General features: G+C 41.3%; 1 protein-coding gene across 1 annotated transcript in view; it reads left to right on the top strand.

Moving 5' to 3' along the window:
* Positions 1-14,343: 14,343 nt before the first annotated feature.
* The window catches only part of KLHL14 (kelch like family member 14), a 136,076-nt gene continuing 131,919 nt past the window's right edge, over positions 14,344-18,500 (top strand). Inside the window, exon 1 of the mRNA XM_016187204.2 lies at positions 14,344-15,327. Within this exon, the coding sequence (XP_016042690.1) occupies positions 14,381-15,327 (947 nt within the window). The 5' untranslated portion in view covers positions 14,344-14,380. The remainder of the gene's footprint in view (positions 15,328-18,500) is intronic.

Genomic DNA, 18,500 nt, shown 5'->3' with positions numbered 1-18,500 from the left:
TTGGAAAGCTGTGTCTCTAACGGATGTATTTTATTCTTCCATTAAAGTACTAGTTACCACCTATGAAAGTTTAGTGCATCCTATGAACTCAATCAAGCGCAATATAAGGATACTTCTTCCCTGTTCTTTTTTCTTATCATAGCTTCCCCTATGTATCCCATTTTAGTTAAAGTTACCTGGTAATAGATTAGAATTAGATACATCAGCACAAATTTATGTTCAGTTTAATATTGATACAGAGGATTATGTATACAGAAACATGTATAGATGTTTGCACATTCAAGATTAGCACATACATATATTTGTTGATATGTAAACTGAAAGCATCTAAAAGAAATACTTGAGTAGAATGATCACATTTAATGATCAGATTTCCATTGTCAATACTAATCATTAAAAAAAAAAGTCAATAAAATTCAAAATTCCTTGGGGAAGTGGTTGATTCAATGACTGGGACATGAAATATACTGATAGAAGAATGAAGTAACTTTCCATATTAAGCAGTGAGGAAGGAAGGAAGGAAAGAAGGAAGGAAGGAAGGAAGAAAAAAGAGAAAGAAAAAGGGACAGAAAAATGAGAACATGTCAGATATATAAGAACAACTGGAAGAGTTTCTAGCAGTCAAAACAGAACAATTAGGAAAAAAAATCCTAAAGTTGAACTATAGCACAAATTACCAAATAAATATCTTTAGTCCACACTGACATAAAGAAATTTTAAGCATGTAAACACAAGAAAGAGGAAAGTCTCTGCTGTAGGTGAATCCTAAACATTTATGTAGATAGTCTATTCTCAAGGAGGTGGAACCCAGCTCACCATTTTTAAATTTTTTTTATTTATTAACAAAACCAAAGGATAAGAGGGGTATGTATGACTTCACACAATTCCCACCACCAGAACTCTGTATCCCATCCCCTCCCCTGATAGCTTTCCCATTTCCCAGGGTCATTATGAGATGCAGAAGGTGGAAGGTCTGGCTTCTGTAATTGCTTCCCGCTGAACATGGGCGTTGACAGGTTGATCCATACTCCCAGCATGCCTCTCTCTTTGCCTAGTAGGGTGGGTCTCTGGGGAAGCGGAGCTTTAGGACAGCTCACCATTTTTAAGTGGGAATTGTGCTTAATGACTCCTTTCCAAAAAGTACAGCATAGAAAGAGAAGTGTGAAATAAAAAATACCTATACTGTGGAGAAATCTGGAAGATATATCTTAGCCATGCAGCATCAACAATGATAAGCTATGCTGATTACAGGTACCTTGGATATTATTTAATGAAAATATAAATTTTTTATTTCTTTATTGGGAGATTAATGTTTTACAGTTGACAGTGAATACAATAGTTTGTACATGCATAATATTTCTCAGTTTTCCACATAACAATACAATCCCTACTTGGTCCTCTGTCATTTATGAATTTATCTATGACTCTCTTCCCCAAAATTCATATCACAGACTAGCTAATGATGGGGAAGTAACTGGCAATATTCATTTAAAAGACATTCTTCAAAGGGGCCTGGGCAGTAGATAGAGCAGCGGGTTAAGTGCACGTGGCACAAAGCACAAGGACCAGCGTGAGGATTCCGGTTCCATCCCCTGGCTCCCCACCTGCAGGGAACCTCCTCTCTCCATTTCCCTCTGTCCTATCCAACTACAACAGCAACAATATCAACAACAAACAACAACAACAACAAGGACAACAAACACAAAAAATAGCCTCCGGGAGCAGTGAATTCATAGTGCAGGCACTGAGCCCCAGCATAACCCTGGAGACAAGACAAGGTGTGGGGGGGGGGGGGGAGAGACATTCTTCAAATAACCAAACCAGCATTCTCCAAAACAGTCAAGGTCAACAAGAGAAATGTATGAGAAACTATACAGCCGAAACTAAGAAAATAGGAGAACAAAGGGACCAGGTGATGGCACACCTGGTTGAATGCATATGACCATGTACAAGGACCAGGGTTTAAGCCCCTCTCCATATCTGCAGAGGGGAAGCTTCATGAATGGTGAAGCACATCTGCAGTTGTTTGTCTTTATCCTCCTCTCCTCTTCCCTTTCAATGTCTATCTGTCCTATCAAATAAACACACACACACACACATACACGAGAGAGAGAGAGAGAGAGAGAGAGAGAGAGAGAGAGAGAGAGAAAGAGGGAGAGAAGATGACTACCAGGAGTGGTAGATTCTTAGTTTAGGCACAGAGCCCCAGCAATAAACTTGATAGAAATAAAAATAAAGGGGGTCGGGCAGTAGTAGCGCAGCAGGTTAAGCGCACATGCCACAAAACGCAAGAACCAGCTTAAGGATCCCAGTTCAAGCCCCTGGCTCCTCACCTGCAGGGGGAGTCGCTTCACAGGCAGTGAAGCAGGTCTGCAGGCATCTATCTTTCTCTCCCCTCTCTGTCTTCCCCTCCTCTCCCCATTTCTCTCTGTCCTGTCCAACAATGAATGACATCATCAACAACAATAATAACCACGACAAGGCTACAACAACAAGGGCAACAAAAGGGGGGGAAAATGGCCTCCAGGAGCAGTGGATTCATGGTGCAGGCATTGAGCCCCCACAATAACCCTGGAGGCATAAATAAATAAATATAAAAAACAAAAAGGAAAATGTAACAACAAAATCTAAAGCTGAATCTTAGATGGGATCCTGGAAGAGAAAAAGGAGACTAGGTAAAAACTAAGGAAAAAACAAACAATGGGCACTAATTAATAAGTAGTGATATTACTTAGTAGTCCCAGTAAATAAGTCCTATAGAAAACTAATATTAGAAAGTTAGGTGCTAGGGATATGGAAGATGTCTATAGTAGTTCATTAATTTTTCAGTAAATCTAAATATTCTCTAAAATAGAATGTCTATTCTAAAAATATCTCTGCATCTTAGGAAAAAGACTAAATACAATTTTTGATTAATAGTAGCTTCAGTAGGAACTGAAAAATTAGGCTAGGGAGACAGTATAATGATTATGAAGAAGGATTCTCATGTCTGAGTCTCTGAGGACTCAGGTTCAGTACCCAGAACCACCATAAACCTGAACTAAACAGAATTCTGGCCATACTCTCTATTGCTCCCTGTTTCTCTCTCCTTCATGACAAGTAAATTAACAAAATATTTTTTTAAAAAAGTAAACTGAAAAATAAAGCTAGAAAAAGCTTATAGCAAGGGACCAGCTGGTGGCGCACTTGGTTGAGTGCACATGTTACAATGTTCAAGGACCTGGGTTCAAGTCCCTGGTCCCCACCTGCAGGGGGAAGGCTTTGTAAGTGGTGAAGCAAGGCTACAGGTCTCTCTCTCTCCCTCCCTCTCTTCTCTCTCTCCCTCTCTCTCTCCTCTCTCCTCTCTTTCTCTCTATCTCTCTCTCTCCCTCCCTCTCTCTATCTCTCTATCAGTCTCCCCTCTCCTCTCAATTTCTGGTTGTCTCTATCCAATAAATAAAGAAAGAAAATTTAAAAAAAGAAATTTATAGCCATGATGAAAATTACTAACTTCAGAGAACAGCAAATATATATACATATATATTTAAACCTTTGAAATTAAATATACCTGCTGCACATTATCATTATAGAATATTTGAGTTTTTCACCAAATCCCAGTACACATTTTCATCTGGTGAGTAAACATGCATTTTAAAACATTTAGAATGTTGGGCCGGGTAGTGGTACATCTGGTTGAACACACATGTTACAATGCGCAAGGACCCAGGTTCGGGTCCCTGGTCCCCACCTGCAGGGGAAAACTTCAGGAGCGGTGAAGCAGTGCTGCAGGTGTCTGTCTGTCTCTCTTCATCTCTGTCCCGCCTTCCTCTCGATTTCTGGCTGTCTCTATCCAGCAGATAAATAAAGATAATAAAATTTTTTTTAAATGTGGGGACCAAGCAATGGTACACACACATTACAGTGCACAAGGATGTAGGTTAAAACCCCTGGTCCCCACTGCAGGAGGGAAGCTTCACAAATGATAAAGCAGGGCTGCATGTCTCTCTCTCTCTCTCTCTCTCTCCCCTCACTTCTCAATTTCTCTGTCCCTATCCAATAATTAAAATACATAAATAAGTCAACTTTTTAAAAAATTTTATTTTATTTATTTATTCCCTTTTGTTGCCCTTGTTTTTTTTTTTTTATTGTTGTAGTTATTATTGATGTCGTTGTTGTTGGATAGGACAGAGAGAAACAGAGAGAGGAGGGGAAGACAGAGAGGGGGAGAGAAAGACAGACACCTGCAGACCTGCTTCACCGCCTGTGAAGGGACCTGCCTACAGGTGGGGAGCCGGGGGCTCGAACCGAGATCCTGACGCCGGTCCTTGAGCTTAGCGCCACCTGCGCTTAACCCGCTGCGCTACAGCCCGACTCCCATAAGTCAACTTTTAAACGACATTTAAAATGTTTAAATTTTTCTTTAAAAACATTTACAAATGTAAAGCTGAGATGCCATTGAATTTTGTCACATTGCCTATTCTTCATGTATGAAAGCAGCTAAAAGTTAAGGATGCTTTTAAATTTTTCTCCTTTAAGTACTTGTTTCCTTTGACAATTGTTGAAAAGACATGGGAATTAATACAGGCAAAACTGAACAAAATATTCTTGCAAATGGGGTTTGCATCTTGAAGTTAAAGCAATCTTCATCTTGACCTATGTTTTGTGTTATTGTCAGGCTAAATAAGAAGTGAGGAAAAGTGAGAAGTGAAAAGTAATACCAATTCATAAAATTTGAACATTTTTTTAATTTTACTGAATTTCTGGTCTATAGAACATACATAATATGAATAGAAATATGGAAGGTTTTCTAGGGTGTACTGAGGAAATAAAAATATAAAGCAACAGAAAAAGTTTATTCTCTAAGTGAAAATTAGAGAAATGTGTACTTATTTCAGAGAAGCTGAGAGCAGGAAATACGTACTCCAAAATATTTGTGGGAAACCGGGTCTTATAATAATACTAATTACATATAGGCATGTGACTAAGAAACTTAGACCATTTTTTCATTTTAAAAGTTTTTTTATTGGTAATTTATAAGGCTATAACAAAGGTATTGTTTCACATCACACCACCACCAAAGTTCTGTAACCTCTCTCTACATACCCCTGACCCCCCCAAGGATAGCCTTAAAAGTTCACCAAAGTTAGACCATTTTTCTTTTTTAACTATAAAAAAAATTATAATGGACTGATGAATATTCCCATAAAGTAATATATATGTATATCTTCATTTTTAAGAAACAGTAAGAGAAATGATATATAGATAATTGAGAGTAGAGAATGTGACCAGAGATATTTGGAAATTTGGATAATAACTTTATTACTGAGATGCAATCTCTTATAAGGAAAGCAGAACATATGTTCTTTTTTTAATATTTATTTATTTTATTTATTCCCTTTGTGTTGCCTTTGTTTTATTGTTGTAGTTATTATTGATGTCATCGTTGTTGGATAGGACAGAGAGAAATGGAGAGAGGAGGGGAAGACAGAGAGGGGGAGAGAAAGATAGACACCTGCAGACCTGCTTCACTGCCTGTGAAGTGACTCCTCTGCAGGTGGGGAGTGGGGGTTCAAACCAGGATCCTTAAGCTGGTCCTTGCACTTTGTGCCATGTATGCTTAACCCACTGCACTACTGCCCGACTCCGGGAACATAGGTCCTTTTATGTAAGTTCCAACTCTCTGAAAACTTTTGATACAGACAAAATAATTATTTTTGAATGTAGACTGTAATCTTTATCAATACACCTAAAATAACTTCAATTTTTGATTTGTTGTTTACATAGGACTACATTCACAAAGATTATTGAATAAGTATATTCCTTGAGTCAAGTCTCTGGACACTTTTGAGAGAGGGAAGAATGTTTTTTCTTGTATTGGCTAAACATTCAGTTTCTTCCACAAGTCATTATGAGTTTCCAATAGTTCTTTGGGGAATATTCACTCTAGTCAGTTCTCTTCCTTGCAGCTCCCTACAGTAGCAAAACAAACAAACTTCTCTCCAAATATGGGGAAACTGAGATCTAGAGAAGAGTGATTTTCCCAGAGTCACAAGGAATTTCAAAGATAGAAGCTGAGCTGCAACATCTATTATCCAAGAAGCACTGATATAAATATCTTCACTTCCTTAATCTCTCAGTAACCTAAAATACATGCATGAAACCCGAATATCCCCTAACATAAAAGGCTTATGGTCATTAGATATAACTTAGGCAGACTGATAGAAAGAATATCCAAAGAATAAAGTCGAAATAGCGATTCTTTTGTTCAAGTAATCAGTTTTCTCTTAACTAGTATCATTATACTTGAGAAAAATGAATTTCTTTAGTCCTTTCTGCATTCAATATTTGTTTACCATGTGACACAAAGGACAGAAAATGAAAACTAAAAAAATGAATTATTCAACTACGTATGATTCTAATTTTCTTAACAGCCATTCACAGGGGACTCACTATGTATCCAGCACTGTTCTAAGCAGCTCTGCAAATATTTCCAAACACTTACGCTGAATAAAGTCCAAGGAGATAAGTGTCACAATGATCTCCATTCTCAGATGAGGAAACTGGACAGAGAATGGATATTTGTCCAAGGTCACACAGATCTAAAAAAGCAGAACTAGTATCAGACACAGGTGGTCTGCTTCTGGAAATTCACGGTTACAATCACAATGCTATGCTACCTCCTTTTATAGTTTAACATTTTCATTAGGTAGTTATTCTCTTCAGAATTTTAGAGTACCTTACTTGGTGATGGTTACCATAAGTGAAAGATTTGAGGGAACCACTCACTAAGGTCCCATCAAGCTTTTATCCATGCACTTTGAGCAATAAATTATTGCATGATTTTTATAAAGATTTATCAGTTTTTAGACTGTAGAGCAATATAACTGAGAGACCAAGTAATACCACTTGAGTTAAATGCTCTACAGAGTTGCCGGCAGTAAAATACCTCCTTGTTCTTTCTGCTATTATCCTGATAAACTTAAAAACTAACCTACAATAGTTCAGACCTATATTCATCGAATAACTTATGGGCAACACACAGAGCTATGCATCAGGAGAGATCCAGGAGCATGACTATTTCTCTCCTAAGACCTTCTAATCTAGTTGAGATAGTAAAGGTTGCTTCCTTAAATAGTCAACAATCCCAAAACAGTAAATAGCAAATGTTAAAAGAATGTTACAGGTAAGTACTGTATAAAAGTTTGGGGGCTGCTTTATTTCTGCTCCAGTAGTCCATTATATATATAACCTTATTAAAGCAATTGTCACATTGTAATTATCCACTTGCTGTGTCTAATTTACCTGCCTATCTCCTCCTCTAGAATGCTAGCCCCTTGAGGGCAAAAATACAATTTTATTCATTATTGTATCTTCGCTGTTTAGTACATTGTCTAGTATAAAATACTTAGTGTATCCTTAAGGAAGACAAGATTGGAGGAAATAAGGATAAAAGGAAATATAAAAGGAAAAGGAACTTCACAAGATGAAAGCACTTCTATTATGACAAGAGTAGCTGAATAGTTTATCACAATAACTTTAAGATGGTCTGAATCTCGGAGCTACCTTTGATAGGATGTGTGACCCTGAAAATTTTACCCGATTACTCTGGACTTTTTTGTTCATTAGTAGGATTATAATAGAATTATAATAATAGTACTTATATTAGTGAGATGTGTTTTAAAAAAAGTTAACAAATTTTCCTGAAGAGCTGTAGTTGATCTTGGAATATTGGTTATGGTGCTGGACTTGACCCTAAGGCAGTAGTAAGCCATTGACATATTATAAAATGCTGACTGGTGGCACCCTTTTCACCTTTCATTTTCATTTCAGACGTCTTTGTTCCTCAGTGAGTTCGTTATTTACTTATAACTTTGTGACAACTCTGGAAAGATCTAAACCTATAACTTGTGTCTGATCATGCTGACACTACTTGAACCATCTATGAGGTTCTACGTACTCATTAAAAGAAAAATCTTCACCTACTTTTTTTTTCAAAGATATTTCTATTGAGGAAAATTTTTAACATATTATTGTTATTTCAGGGGCATAATTTCATCTCTTCCCAAAGTATGTACTAGTATACTAAATCCATCACCAAGTGCCATCTCCTTCAACATAGGACACTGGACTCTAATCTTCACTTAACTATTTCATCTGTCATCTGTAATATTGAAGTATTTCTTCCTTTGTCTTCCTATTCAACAATGGTGTTATTTATTTATTTATTTATTTATTTATTTATTTATTTGCCCTAGGTCTATTGCTGGGGATTCAGTACTTAATGAGGACCCCACTGCTCCTGACAAACATAGATGGAGAGAGAGAGAGAGAGAGAGAGTTGGAGCCAGATAGAGAGAGACATAGAAAAGAGTAAACACTGCCAGAGCTTGAACCATGGGCCTCTTATATGATAGCATCTGAACTCTATTGGGTGTGCCACCAAGTGGTCCCCGGTAGCATCAATCTTAAAAGTCTGAATAACAGCAGTAGTTTTTACTGCCCCAAAGAAAAGCAGGGGAGGTCAGGCTGTGCTGTTTTCACAACTCAGTGATGACTCCTAATTCTTAAGCAGAGAAGTCAAGAAGGAAGAAAATAAAATTCCAACATGACATACTTGCCCCTTAATATTAGGCAACAAAAGCAGTGTCAGAACTACTCTGAAGACAAGCTTGAGTTCTTCCAGTCCACTGAGATAGTGTTAAGCCAACCAGAATCACTCATATTCCTGGGTCCCTGCCACCCTGAAGGCTAACTCAGAGTTTGTGGCATCTCTAAGTAGACAACTCAGTAGCAGCAGTTGCAGAAATCTCTCCACACTGTACGTAGTGTAAATGCAGATTCACTGGTGAATAATTCGTATAATTCTGCCGAAGTCTGAAGACTGCCTGAATTGGATGACTACATGATCATATTTAATTTTTTTATAAGACAATTCTGGCTTTTCTTATGCCATGTGAAATCCATCCTGCTGAGTGCTCTTGACTAGTCACGTCCTTCCTGCCATTTTAAAAACAATAGTGGCAGAGATGCAAGCTGCTGATAGTGCTCAGCAGGACAGATCAAACACACAGATGCAATTTCTGTACATTGAACAGTGAAGTAGGATAAAATTCAAGTACTTACAATCGCTTAGTAGCTAGCATCTGATTGCTGCAAATTGAATCTTTCATAATGGGATTTATTGTACACAGTGTCATATCATTTGTGAGTTCTGCAATAATTTCAGCCAAAGCCAGTGTAAGATATTGGAGGTGTGAAATTTACATGATGTATCTGTTAGTATATGCAGAAATAATGAAGGAATTTTATTGTCAGTATTTTAATTGCTTACAAACTATAACAGAATTATAGCTTTTTCTCTGACAGTTGAAATATTTTCAAACAGTGTAACTTTAAAACCCAAAGGAAAATTGCCTAGCTATTTTATTTCAGAAGCTGTTTCAGACTTGTCAGCCTCCAGCCCCTTCTGCCCTTGTTGTTAAATAAGCATTAAAATTGCAGGTAGCTAAAAACTTTAAAGTATGGCTTTTATGTTGTTTGGAAGCAACAACAATTCTCACAATCACAAGCGGTGATAAACGTATTGCTATCAGTAGAACAAAATGGAATTCAAAGCTAAGATATTTTGAAGTTTATAAACCCTATTAATTTCTTTATCAAGAACTATTCCCTTTTATCATTTTGTTGGGAGGTTAATGGTTTCAGTACAGTTGTTGACACACAGGTACAATTTTTTATCTCCTTGAGATAAGTGTCTGCAAAAAGAGATGACAGCATCCCCAACTTAAGTTCTTTTCTACCATCACGCACCAAGACCTCAAAGCTCCCCCAGCCTCCTCACTGCCCTGGAAAATGGCACTAATGAAAGTGCTCAGTACTGTTAGTCACCTTTAAGTTTAGTTCCAAACACTTCTTTGGGAGCTCACAACACCAGAAGCACACTATGCAAATTACACTTTGCATATATGAGAGCTTTATGACACCTTTTATACAGAACAGTTTTAATTGATTATGGAAAAATAAATAACTAATTTTACATTCATACAATCTTCCTATTAAGATTTAAATAAAGGCAATTCAAAAGAGAAAAAAAATATCAGAACAAATAGTAAGGTCAGATGATGTAGATGATCTTTTCTTTCTTTCCTTTGCTCAAACAACAAGAAATCTTGTTATCTTCCTATGTAATTGTTGCTTTTCAAAATATACACATATAAATGTGTAAACAAGAATGTAGGAGCTCAGAAATATCTAAATAAAGAAAATAGATAATCACAGATAATCTGGAACCTTGGTAGGAAAGGTCACTTGTGGGGAGTAAATAGTTGTTTAATCCTCTTCATTAATTTAATAGTGAGTGTTGCATATGCACATTAATGTTTACCCCTCTAAATGGGGAATTCCCTGTTTCTAAACCAAAGAATTTTCCCTCCCTTAAGTAGGTGGCTTTCTATCTCCTACAAAATAAAGAGGTAAGTAAAAATACAGACTTTAAGTAGTGTCTTGATCTGTATTTTAGTAAGTTTATTAACCAGAGCAAATATAAATTAGAATGAACCATATTCACATGTTTAATAGAAAAAAATTTACCTCATGTTCATTTTATTCAAGTGCATACCTTTCTTTCCCTGCTTCTTCTTTTTTCCTTCATAGATACCTCTAGCCCCCACTGACAACCAAAATGCAGAGCTATAAATGTAAGGGCGTAATAGATTATGAGATAAGTCTAGAGAACATGTCCTCTACCAAAATACACATGAATCTCTAGTACAGCTAAAATTCCAGGATAGTGCTGGGTTTTGTTTTGCATGCTAAACAGGGTCAAAATGTCAGTTCTATAATGGTTGTCCTCATATATCAGATGAGCTCCAAAGTTGAAAGGTTGCATTTGTGCAATGACAGATTTCCCAGTATTTGATTCTAGCTTCTGTAAAGTAAAGAGTCCTAACTGAAAGCCAAATCTGACAATATGATAATCTTTCATTAAAAAGGTGACTCCTGAACTCTTATCTGAAGAGCTGACAGGGAAGTTCAGAGATGGTTGTTTAAGCAGACAGAATGACAGAGGAAATATATTTTCCCACAAGATCATAAAACTTGAATAGTGTGTGTGTGTGTGTGTGTGTGTGTGTGTGTATGTATGTGTCTACAGGGTAGTATAGGGAGTGAGTGCAGGTACTATCAAAGTGAAGGACAGCCTTATTCTTGCCTTATTCTTGTTATCAGGCTCTTTTTCCTTCTCTCCTGGTTTGTATATTCAGCCACTCATCTCTGAAGGATTAGTGTCTTCCAAGTCAGACTCAAACCTCAAATACCAAGACACTATAAAGTAGCATCCAGGCATACTTTGAGATCAGAGGGTTTCAGCATTTGATAGTGTGTGTGTGTGTGTGTGTGTGTGTGTGTGTGTGTGTGTGTTGGGGGTGGATGAAAGGGAAAAGCAGCATACCAATGAAATCTGGAAACAACAGCATATATACAGGCACAAAAAAGTTTGCATATTGCACAGAGTGCTTGAAGATCATAAATCTATGCATGAGAAAGATGTAGTGGAAATTTTTGGGGGGATTAGAGTTTATTTTTGTCATCTCTGTGAGACAGCTACTCATTCATCCAGATCACAGCTAAGAAAAAAGCTGGTCACAGAAATTAGCAGTTTCAGCTCAGCAGCGAAGTCGCCAGCCTGTGAAGGCAGAGAGAAATTGACTAATTAGCAATGCGCACTAAAACTTGACGGTTCTTTATAGAGAGAGAGAAGAGAGAGGGAGATGGAGGGAGGGGGGCTCGCTTTTTCCCCTTCTTTCTTCCAAAGATGTTTGAAATCGCAGTCATTTACGCTCGACAATTTTTACAATAGCCTTGAGCCATAATTTTGCGAGTCTCTCCAGCATCCATCCCCCTGTATGGTCTCTCTCTACTGGCCAAGCACGACCGTTTCTCTCCCCAACCGTGGATTTCCTATTACTCTCGTTACGACTCACTGAGCCCCAGGCCCAAGGATAATGATGTGTTGTTTCTTGGTAGCATAATTTGTCACACGTACATTTTTTCTTCTTCTTCTCTTGCAGAAAGCTCTGCTCCCTCTCTCTCTCTCCCTCTCTCTTTCTCTCTTTTCTCCCTCTCCTACATTTTCTTGCTGTGGCTAATTCATGGTGATCAAATGATGTACGACAAAATAAATTGTAAAGAGTGACTGCCTGGAGTTGGGAACCAGAAGGTTCCCCCCCCTCCCAAGGAGAGAGAGCAAACCTTTAAAAAGGAAGGACAATTGATTTTTTTGGGGGGGAGCTTAAGTGAGGCTTGACTTTGCAGCTGGTTGAAAGCAGGTAAGTTTCTGGCCTTGTGTCTGCCTTGTCTGTATTTTGTTCTGTCTTTTGGGATTGTTGGGGTGGGGTGAGGGTACTGGGAGGCAGTCTTTCTGAGGGGTAGGGGTAGTTGTCTGGCAAATGCTCATAAAACTCAACATTGCAAGAAATGAGCAGAGGAGGGGGAAAGGCAAAGAGAACAGGAAGAGGAACAGGAGAAGGGGGGGGGACAACGAAGCGGGGAGAGCTAGAGAGAGGTATGACTGGGTCCACTTAGGGGGAAGGGAGTCTCTGGGAGATGTTTCAGGAAAGACGGAGCTTTGGAGTGGGGGGGGGGCGTGGAGGTTGGGGGGGGGTGCAGCGGGGGGAGGGAGCTCGAGTGAGGTTAGGGTCCACCTGGAACCGGATTGTAAAGTGAGTGGAGAGCACAGTCCGGTATTAAATAGGAAGCCGGCGATCCGGGACTGGCGCCAGGCAGGGCAGAGCGAGCCGCAGTGGAAGGGGCAGGTCCGGCGGGATCCCTCTGAGCCGGGCGGCGGCGGCGGCGGCTGTGGCACCGGCCGCGCCAGCCCTCCAGGGCTGGCGCGCGGGAGCCAAGTGGGCACAGGGTCCCTTTTCGCACAACCCTAGAAGGTGCAATTACAGGTTAAGGACCTGGCTATCGATTTCACCTTACCCCCCACCCCCACCCACCCCACTCCCCATCCTGCCCTCCTCTGCTGAGATGCGGACGGCTCAGACTTTAACAGAAGTAGTTTCAAGGGCTAAAAAGAATGGGGTGGGGGGGGCTCCAAGTGGGAGACTGTTGATGGGGGGAGGGCTGTATCTAGGGACTCGGATGGAAGGTGAGCAGGGGGCGATAGTGCTGGGCAGACTGCAGAGACCCTTCTCCTGCCCGCCCCCCCCCCCGGCAAGCCCCCCACTCCTCCCCCAACACCTGCCTGTTAACTTGAACTTCTCGTAGTTATTGGAGTTAAAGGCACTGTGCCTGGTGCCCGGGAGGGTAAAACAGTCCACACGAACCCCTCCGGGCCTCCAGATCCACTCCACTATCTCCACTTCCTCCCTCCTCGTCTGCCTAGGCGCCGGCGGGTGAAGGAAGGGTAGATAAACCTCTGAACTTCCGCGCTTGGCGATGCTGGGGGGCGGGGAGAGGGCACAGGCTGGGTAGAGACGGGGAGGGAAGGAGCTGGAGGGATTCTCCAGCCAGGTTTCAAGGCGTCTCCGGAAAATTAGCAAAACTGAGCGGCGACCAGGGAAGCCAACAGTTTTTGAAGCAGGGAAGCAGGCAGGGCCCGGGTGAGGGAAATGAGGTAGAATTGATAAGGACAGCTCCCGCCTCTGCCGAGTCCACTGAGCTGGTCCTCACCGCGCTCCGCTGCACTTTGCAGGGAGAAGAAAGGGCTTTATCTGCTCCCTCATACTGTTAGCCTAGGAGTTTCTCGGGGGGCAGGACGGATAACCGGAGGGTCTCCCAGCTTTGGAGGGGCTCACAGTCGCCCACCCAGACGCTGGTCGGACACCCATTCCCCACCCTCAAAACTGGACTGAGAACAGCAAAGCTGCAGGCAGAAGTTGACCTGGCACCTCCACTGTCGTTCGCCTCTGCGCTCTCGGGGCGCCCTGGACTCCCCACTCCCCCGACCTTTCCCTTCCTCCCGCCCGGCATGGACACAAGCCCACGAGGTGTCTCGGCCTCAGCCGCCACTTTGCCGTCGCAGCTCCCACCGCTTTTGCTGCCAAAAGCCCATCTGGGCTGGTTCTAGGAAAGTGAGGTACGAAGTGTGTAGGAGGTGGAGAGAGGAGGAGCAGGGAGCAGAACAGGTGCGCGACCCCAGCCTAGGTCCTTGTGGTGGCGCTCAGGGACTTGGCGCCTTCAGACCTTCCTCTAGGGCCAGGGTCCCGGAGCGCGCAGGACAGGAGGGATCTGAGGCTGAACACTGATTGTCATTCTTCAACCTCCCCTTCCCCTCCACACCCTTTCCCACCCCGACCACACCCACCCCTTCCACTACCCTTCTCCCTCCCTCCCATCCCCCCACCCGTCTGCCAGGTTGGAGGAGGGTTTAAAGCCAGGTGCGCATAGTCAGCTCGCCATGTCCAGATCCGGGGACAGGACCTCCACCTTCGACCCCAGCCACAGCGACAACCTGCTGCACGGCCTCAACCTGCTGTGGAGGAAGCAGCTGTTTTGCGACGTGACCCTGACGGCCCAGGGCCAGCAGTTCCACTGCCACAAGGCCGTGCTGGCCTCCTGCTCGCAGTACTTCCGCTCGCTCTTCTCCAGCCACCCCCCTCTCGGGGGAGGGGTCGGCGGCCAGGACGGCCTAGGGGCTCCCAAGGACCAGCAGCAGCCGCCGCAGCCGCAGCAGCCACAGCAGCCACCGCCGCCGCAGCAGGAGGAGCCCGGGACTCCCTCCTCCTCCCCCGACGACAAGCTGCTGACCAGTCCCCGGGCCATCAACAACCTGGTGCTGCAGGGCTGTTCGTCCATCGGGCTGCGCCTGGTGCTCGAGTACCTCTACACGGCCAACGTGACCCTCTCTCTGGACACCGTGGAGGAGGTGCTGTCGGTCAGCAAGATCTTGCACATCCCTCAGGTCACCAAGCTCTGCGTGCAGTTCCTCAACGACCAGATCTCAGTGCAGAACTACAAGCAGGTGTGCAAGATCGCCGCGTTGCACGGCCTGGAGGAGACCAAGAAGCTGGCCAACAAGTACCTAGTGGAGGATGTACTGCTGCTCAACTTCGAGGAGATGCGCGCCCTGCTGGACTCGCTGCCGCCCCCCGTGGAGTCGGAGCTGGCCCTCTTCCAGATGTCCGTGCTGTGGCTGGAGCACGACCGGGAGACCCGCATGCAATACGCGCCAGACCTCATGAAGCGCCTCCGCTTCGCGCTCATCCCGGCCCCGGAGCTGGTGGAGCGGGTCCAGTCGGTGGATTTCATGCGCACCGACCCAGTCTGCCAGAAGCTGCTGCTGGACGCCATGAACTACCACCTGATGCCCTTCAGGCAGCACTGCAGGCAGAGCCTGGCCAGCAGGTAGGAGACAACAAAGGCGAGGGTGGGGTGGAGGGGAGCTGGAGAGGCCAGAGGGAGGGGGAGAGAGGGGTGGGCCGGCGCGAGTCTCTGGAAGACTAAAAACAAATGCAAACTAACCATTGAAACTGTGTGAGGAAAGTTGCTATCAGTGTCCCTGAAAGGTCAGTAGGGAGCTGGCCTAACAGTATGGCTGAGTGCCTGCAACCCAAGTATCCCCAGAGGGGGAAAGGTAGGACTTAGGGACTAAAATTGACAGGAAGGTGGGGCCAAAGGCCTGGGCAGTTAGGCGACACTGGAACCCTCATTTGTAGGCTGTCCTCTTCTTCAAAATAGGCTTGTTTGAGGAAGAGGTTTTCTTGGAGAAGTCTCCACCCTATTCCACCTCTTTTCCAGTTTGGACGAGATGAAAAATTCAAGTCTTACTCAGAGTAAAACTCAGGAGAGCTTTCATCCTTTCAATCAGGCATGCAAGTTGCTTTTTGGTTCTCTTAGAGACTGGATTCTTAGGACTGCTTTGTCTAGTTGGGTGGTAGTTGGAAATTCTGGTGTTAATTGCTCAGGCAAACTTTTCTATCTTGGGAAAAGTCAAAGGAGAGCAGAACAGGGTTTCGGAGTATCAGAAGAACTTGTGCCAACGTGCTCCCACCTCAGAGAAGTGGGCCATGGAAAATTAGGAGGTGACGAGTTTAATATATACAGGTTTGAATCATGCTTAGAATCAGAACACACACACACACACACACACACACACACACCAGAGAGTTGCTGCCCTTGTTGCTATTTGGAATGAGTCTGTGCATTGTATTGAAAATAGGATTTCATGTCAAAAGGGAGGAAAATGATTATTCTTTTTAATGCTGAGATTTCTTTTTTCAAAAAAAAGACTAGTTGTGAGCTATTGGTTCTACTTTTAAAACCCTCTTATTGGGTCTTAGCAAAGGATTCCTTTTCTTTTTAGTAAATAGAAACTATTTCTTCTCTGTTTCTTGATGAAACATGATTCTAGATGCCAGCGTAATCTTACAGAGTGCTACATTAGAAAGAATGTGGTTTCAAATTTTCCCATTCAAAGGCTGTCTAAAGTTACACATTGTGCAGCACTATGGAATTAGATGTCATTCTTTTTTCCTATCATAATTTTTTTTAACAGACCTAAGAAACCAAAGTTTTAAGAAGTGGAAGACATTCTCTACAGTGGCTTAGGCAGCAATGATAGGTGAGATCCACAGGAGGATGGGAAATAGTGAACTTAGAAGTCTCATAAATTGTTGGTTCTGATATTTGTGAAAGATGAGTTAATGAATTGTCATGTCAAAAGGTAGACAGTAGGGCACAAACACAAGAACCTAAACCTTTGTATGCTTCAGCGGTGAAGTCAGGGGTCCAAGTGTAAAAATGAGCATAGAGTATAATTTTACTTTGTAGGCATTTTAAATTCATCTAGAGATCAAAATAGTAAGCTGTGTGGTAAGCAAAATATAAACACTCCAATGGACACTGTTGATTCATATTTTATTATTCTAAAATTCATCATTTAAGAATATACTTCAAGTGTATTTAATTTGGCACCTCAAACACACTCAAGAATGCAAAGTTGTAATCGAACACACATCTATTCAGATTTTTAAAATGTATAAAAATCCAGTATACACTCAGAAATTCAAAGGGATAATGAAATTAAGATTAAACTTGCTAGAAGTATAATTTTGGAAAATGAACATTACAAATTTGATCCCATAGATAACTTCCAAAACCTTCAGAGCATTTTTATCTAAAAAGCATGTTCCAGAGTTCCATACTAGATGTTCAATATTCAAAATGCAAAGTCTATTTCTCACCTTCGCCTGGATTCAGCATACCAGATGAGGCCTGCTGGCTCTGTCCTGGTGGTTGGCCTGCCTGGCTCTGTGATTACACCTTCCAGCTTCACTGGGCCATGTCATTTGAAAGAGATGTAGAGGTGTCTGACCACTGAATGCTTACAAGTGTCATGGATGCTGCAAGAATCTGATACTTCTGCAGTAGAAAAAAGAAAGAGAGAAGGAAATAAAGAGAGAAAAAGAGAGAGAGAAAAAAACTCTATTTTCCTTTAAAAGCAGAAAGACTTCAGTTGAGTGTGAGAGTGTTTTGCAGACACGTATCACAGGGAGGTGAAAAATTGTGCTATAATCCATTAACCGTTCCATAAAGAAAAAAAATAATAAAATAGAGAAAAGTAGTTTGTATGAACCCATTGCCTATTGCTGATCTCAAAATAAAATAATTTACATTGTGTTCACTACTAGTAACTGTAGCATTTTAACTTTTAGATAGTAACTGCATCATTCTATTTTAATTCACAGAAACAATACAAGAATAACCATGACCATTTTTAATTCTACTGTAGGCAAAAATGCTGTACCTTGCAGCCATTAGGATTATGTTGACCCATGTGCTACAACATAATCATATAATACTCTCAGTTTTGTATATAGCTTAACAGAGGGATATATGTGATAGACACTTGTTTTTGCAATTACGTCACTTTTTATTGAAGATAACTGTATGGAATCTTATGGCATATTTTATCTTCTATCCACCCGTACTTTTAAAAGTCCAAATATGAAAGAGTTCCTGAAATTCAGAGAAGAAAATAAAATAAAAATTGAGAAATCTCTTGAAATAAGCACTCAACACAAGAAAATAACTTTAAAGAGAACTTTTTACAGAAAAAAAATGTTATCTATAAAAAGTAGTCTTCTTAATATACTGATAATAGCATTATCTTAAGTGTGTTTTAAAGGTCATTAATTTTTTTCACTTTAAGTCTGTAAAATCTAAAGGCTTTCTGTATGCCAGTTTTTTCTCTAGTTGCCAAGTTATTCTGAGTATGCCATTAGTACTCAGATTCATATTTTATTTGAAGCATGAAAGAGTTTATTGTATATTTATTTGAATGTGTTCATAACTAACTTAAAATAACAGTACTGGAGTAGAGAAAAATTAAAATATTTTATAGTCCTATATCTTAGTTATTTTTTTATTATTGTAATAATAAAGAAGTCCTTTTAAAAGTTTCTGGAAAAATCAATATTAAAGATTCCCAAAGCATAAAAATTTAATCTAATACAAGAACCCTGACATACAACTTTTAGTAGATTAAAAAATAAATATCAGTAGAGAGATAAGCTAAA

Source organism: Erinaceus europaeus, chromosome 15 (genome assembly GCF_950295315.1).
Source record: "Erinaceus europaeus chromosome 15, mEriEur2.1, whole genome shotgun sequence".
NCBI classification, from domain to species: Eukaryota; Metazoa; Chordata; class Mammalia; order Eulipotyphla; family Erinaceidae; genus Erinaceus; species Erinaceus europaeus.
The sequence above is the reverse complement of the archived record's forward strand: the minus strand, read 5'-3'. Positions and strand labels throughout refer to the sequence as shown.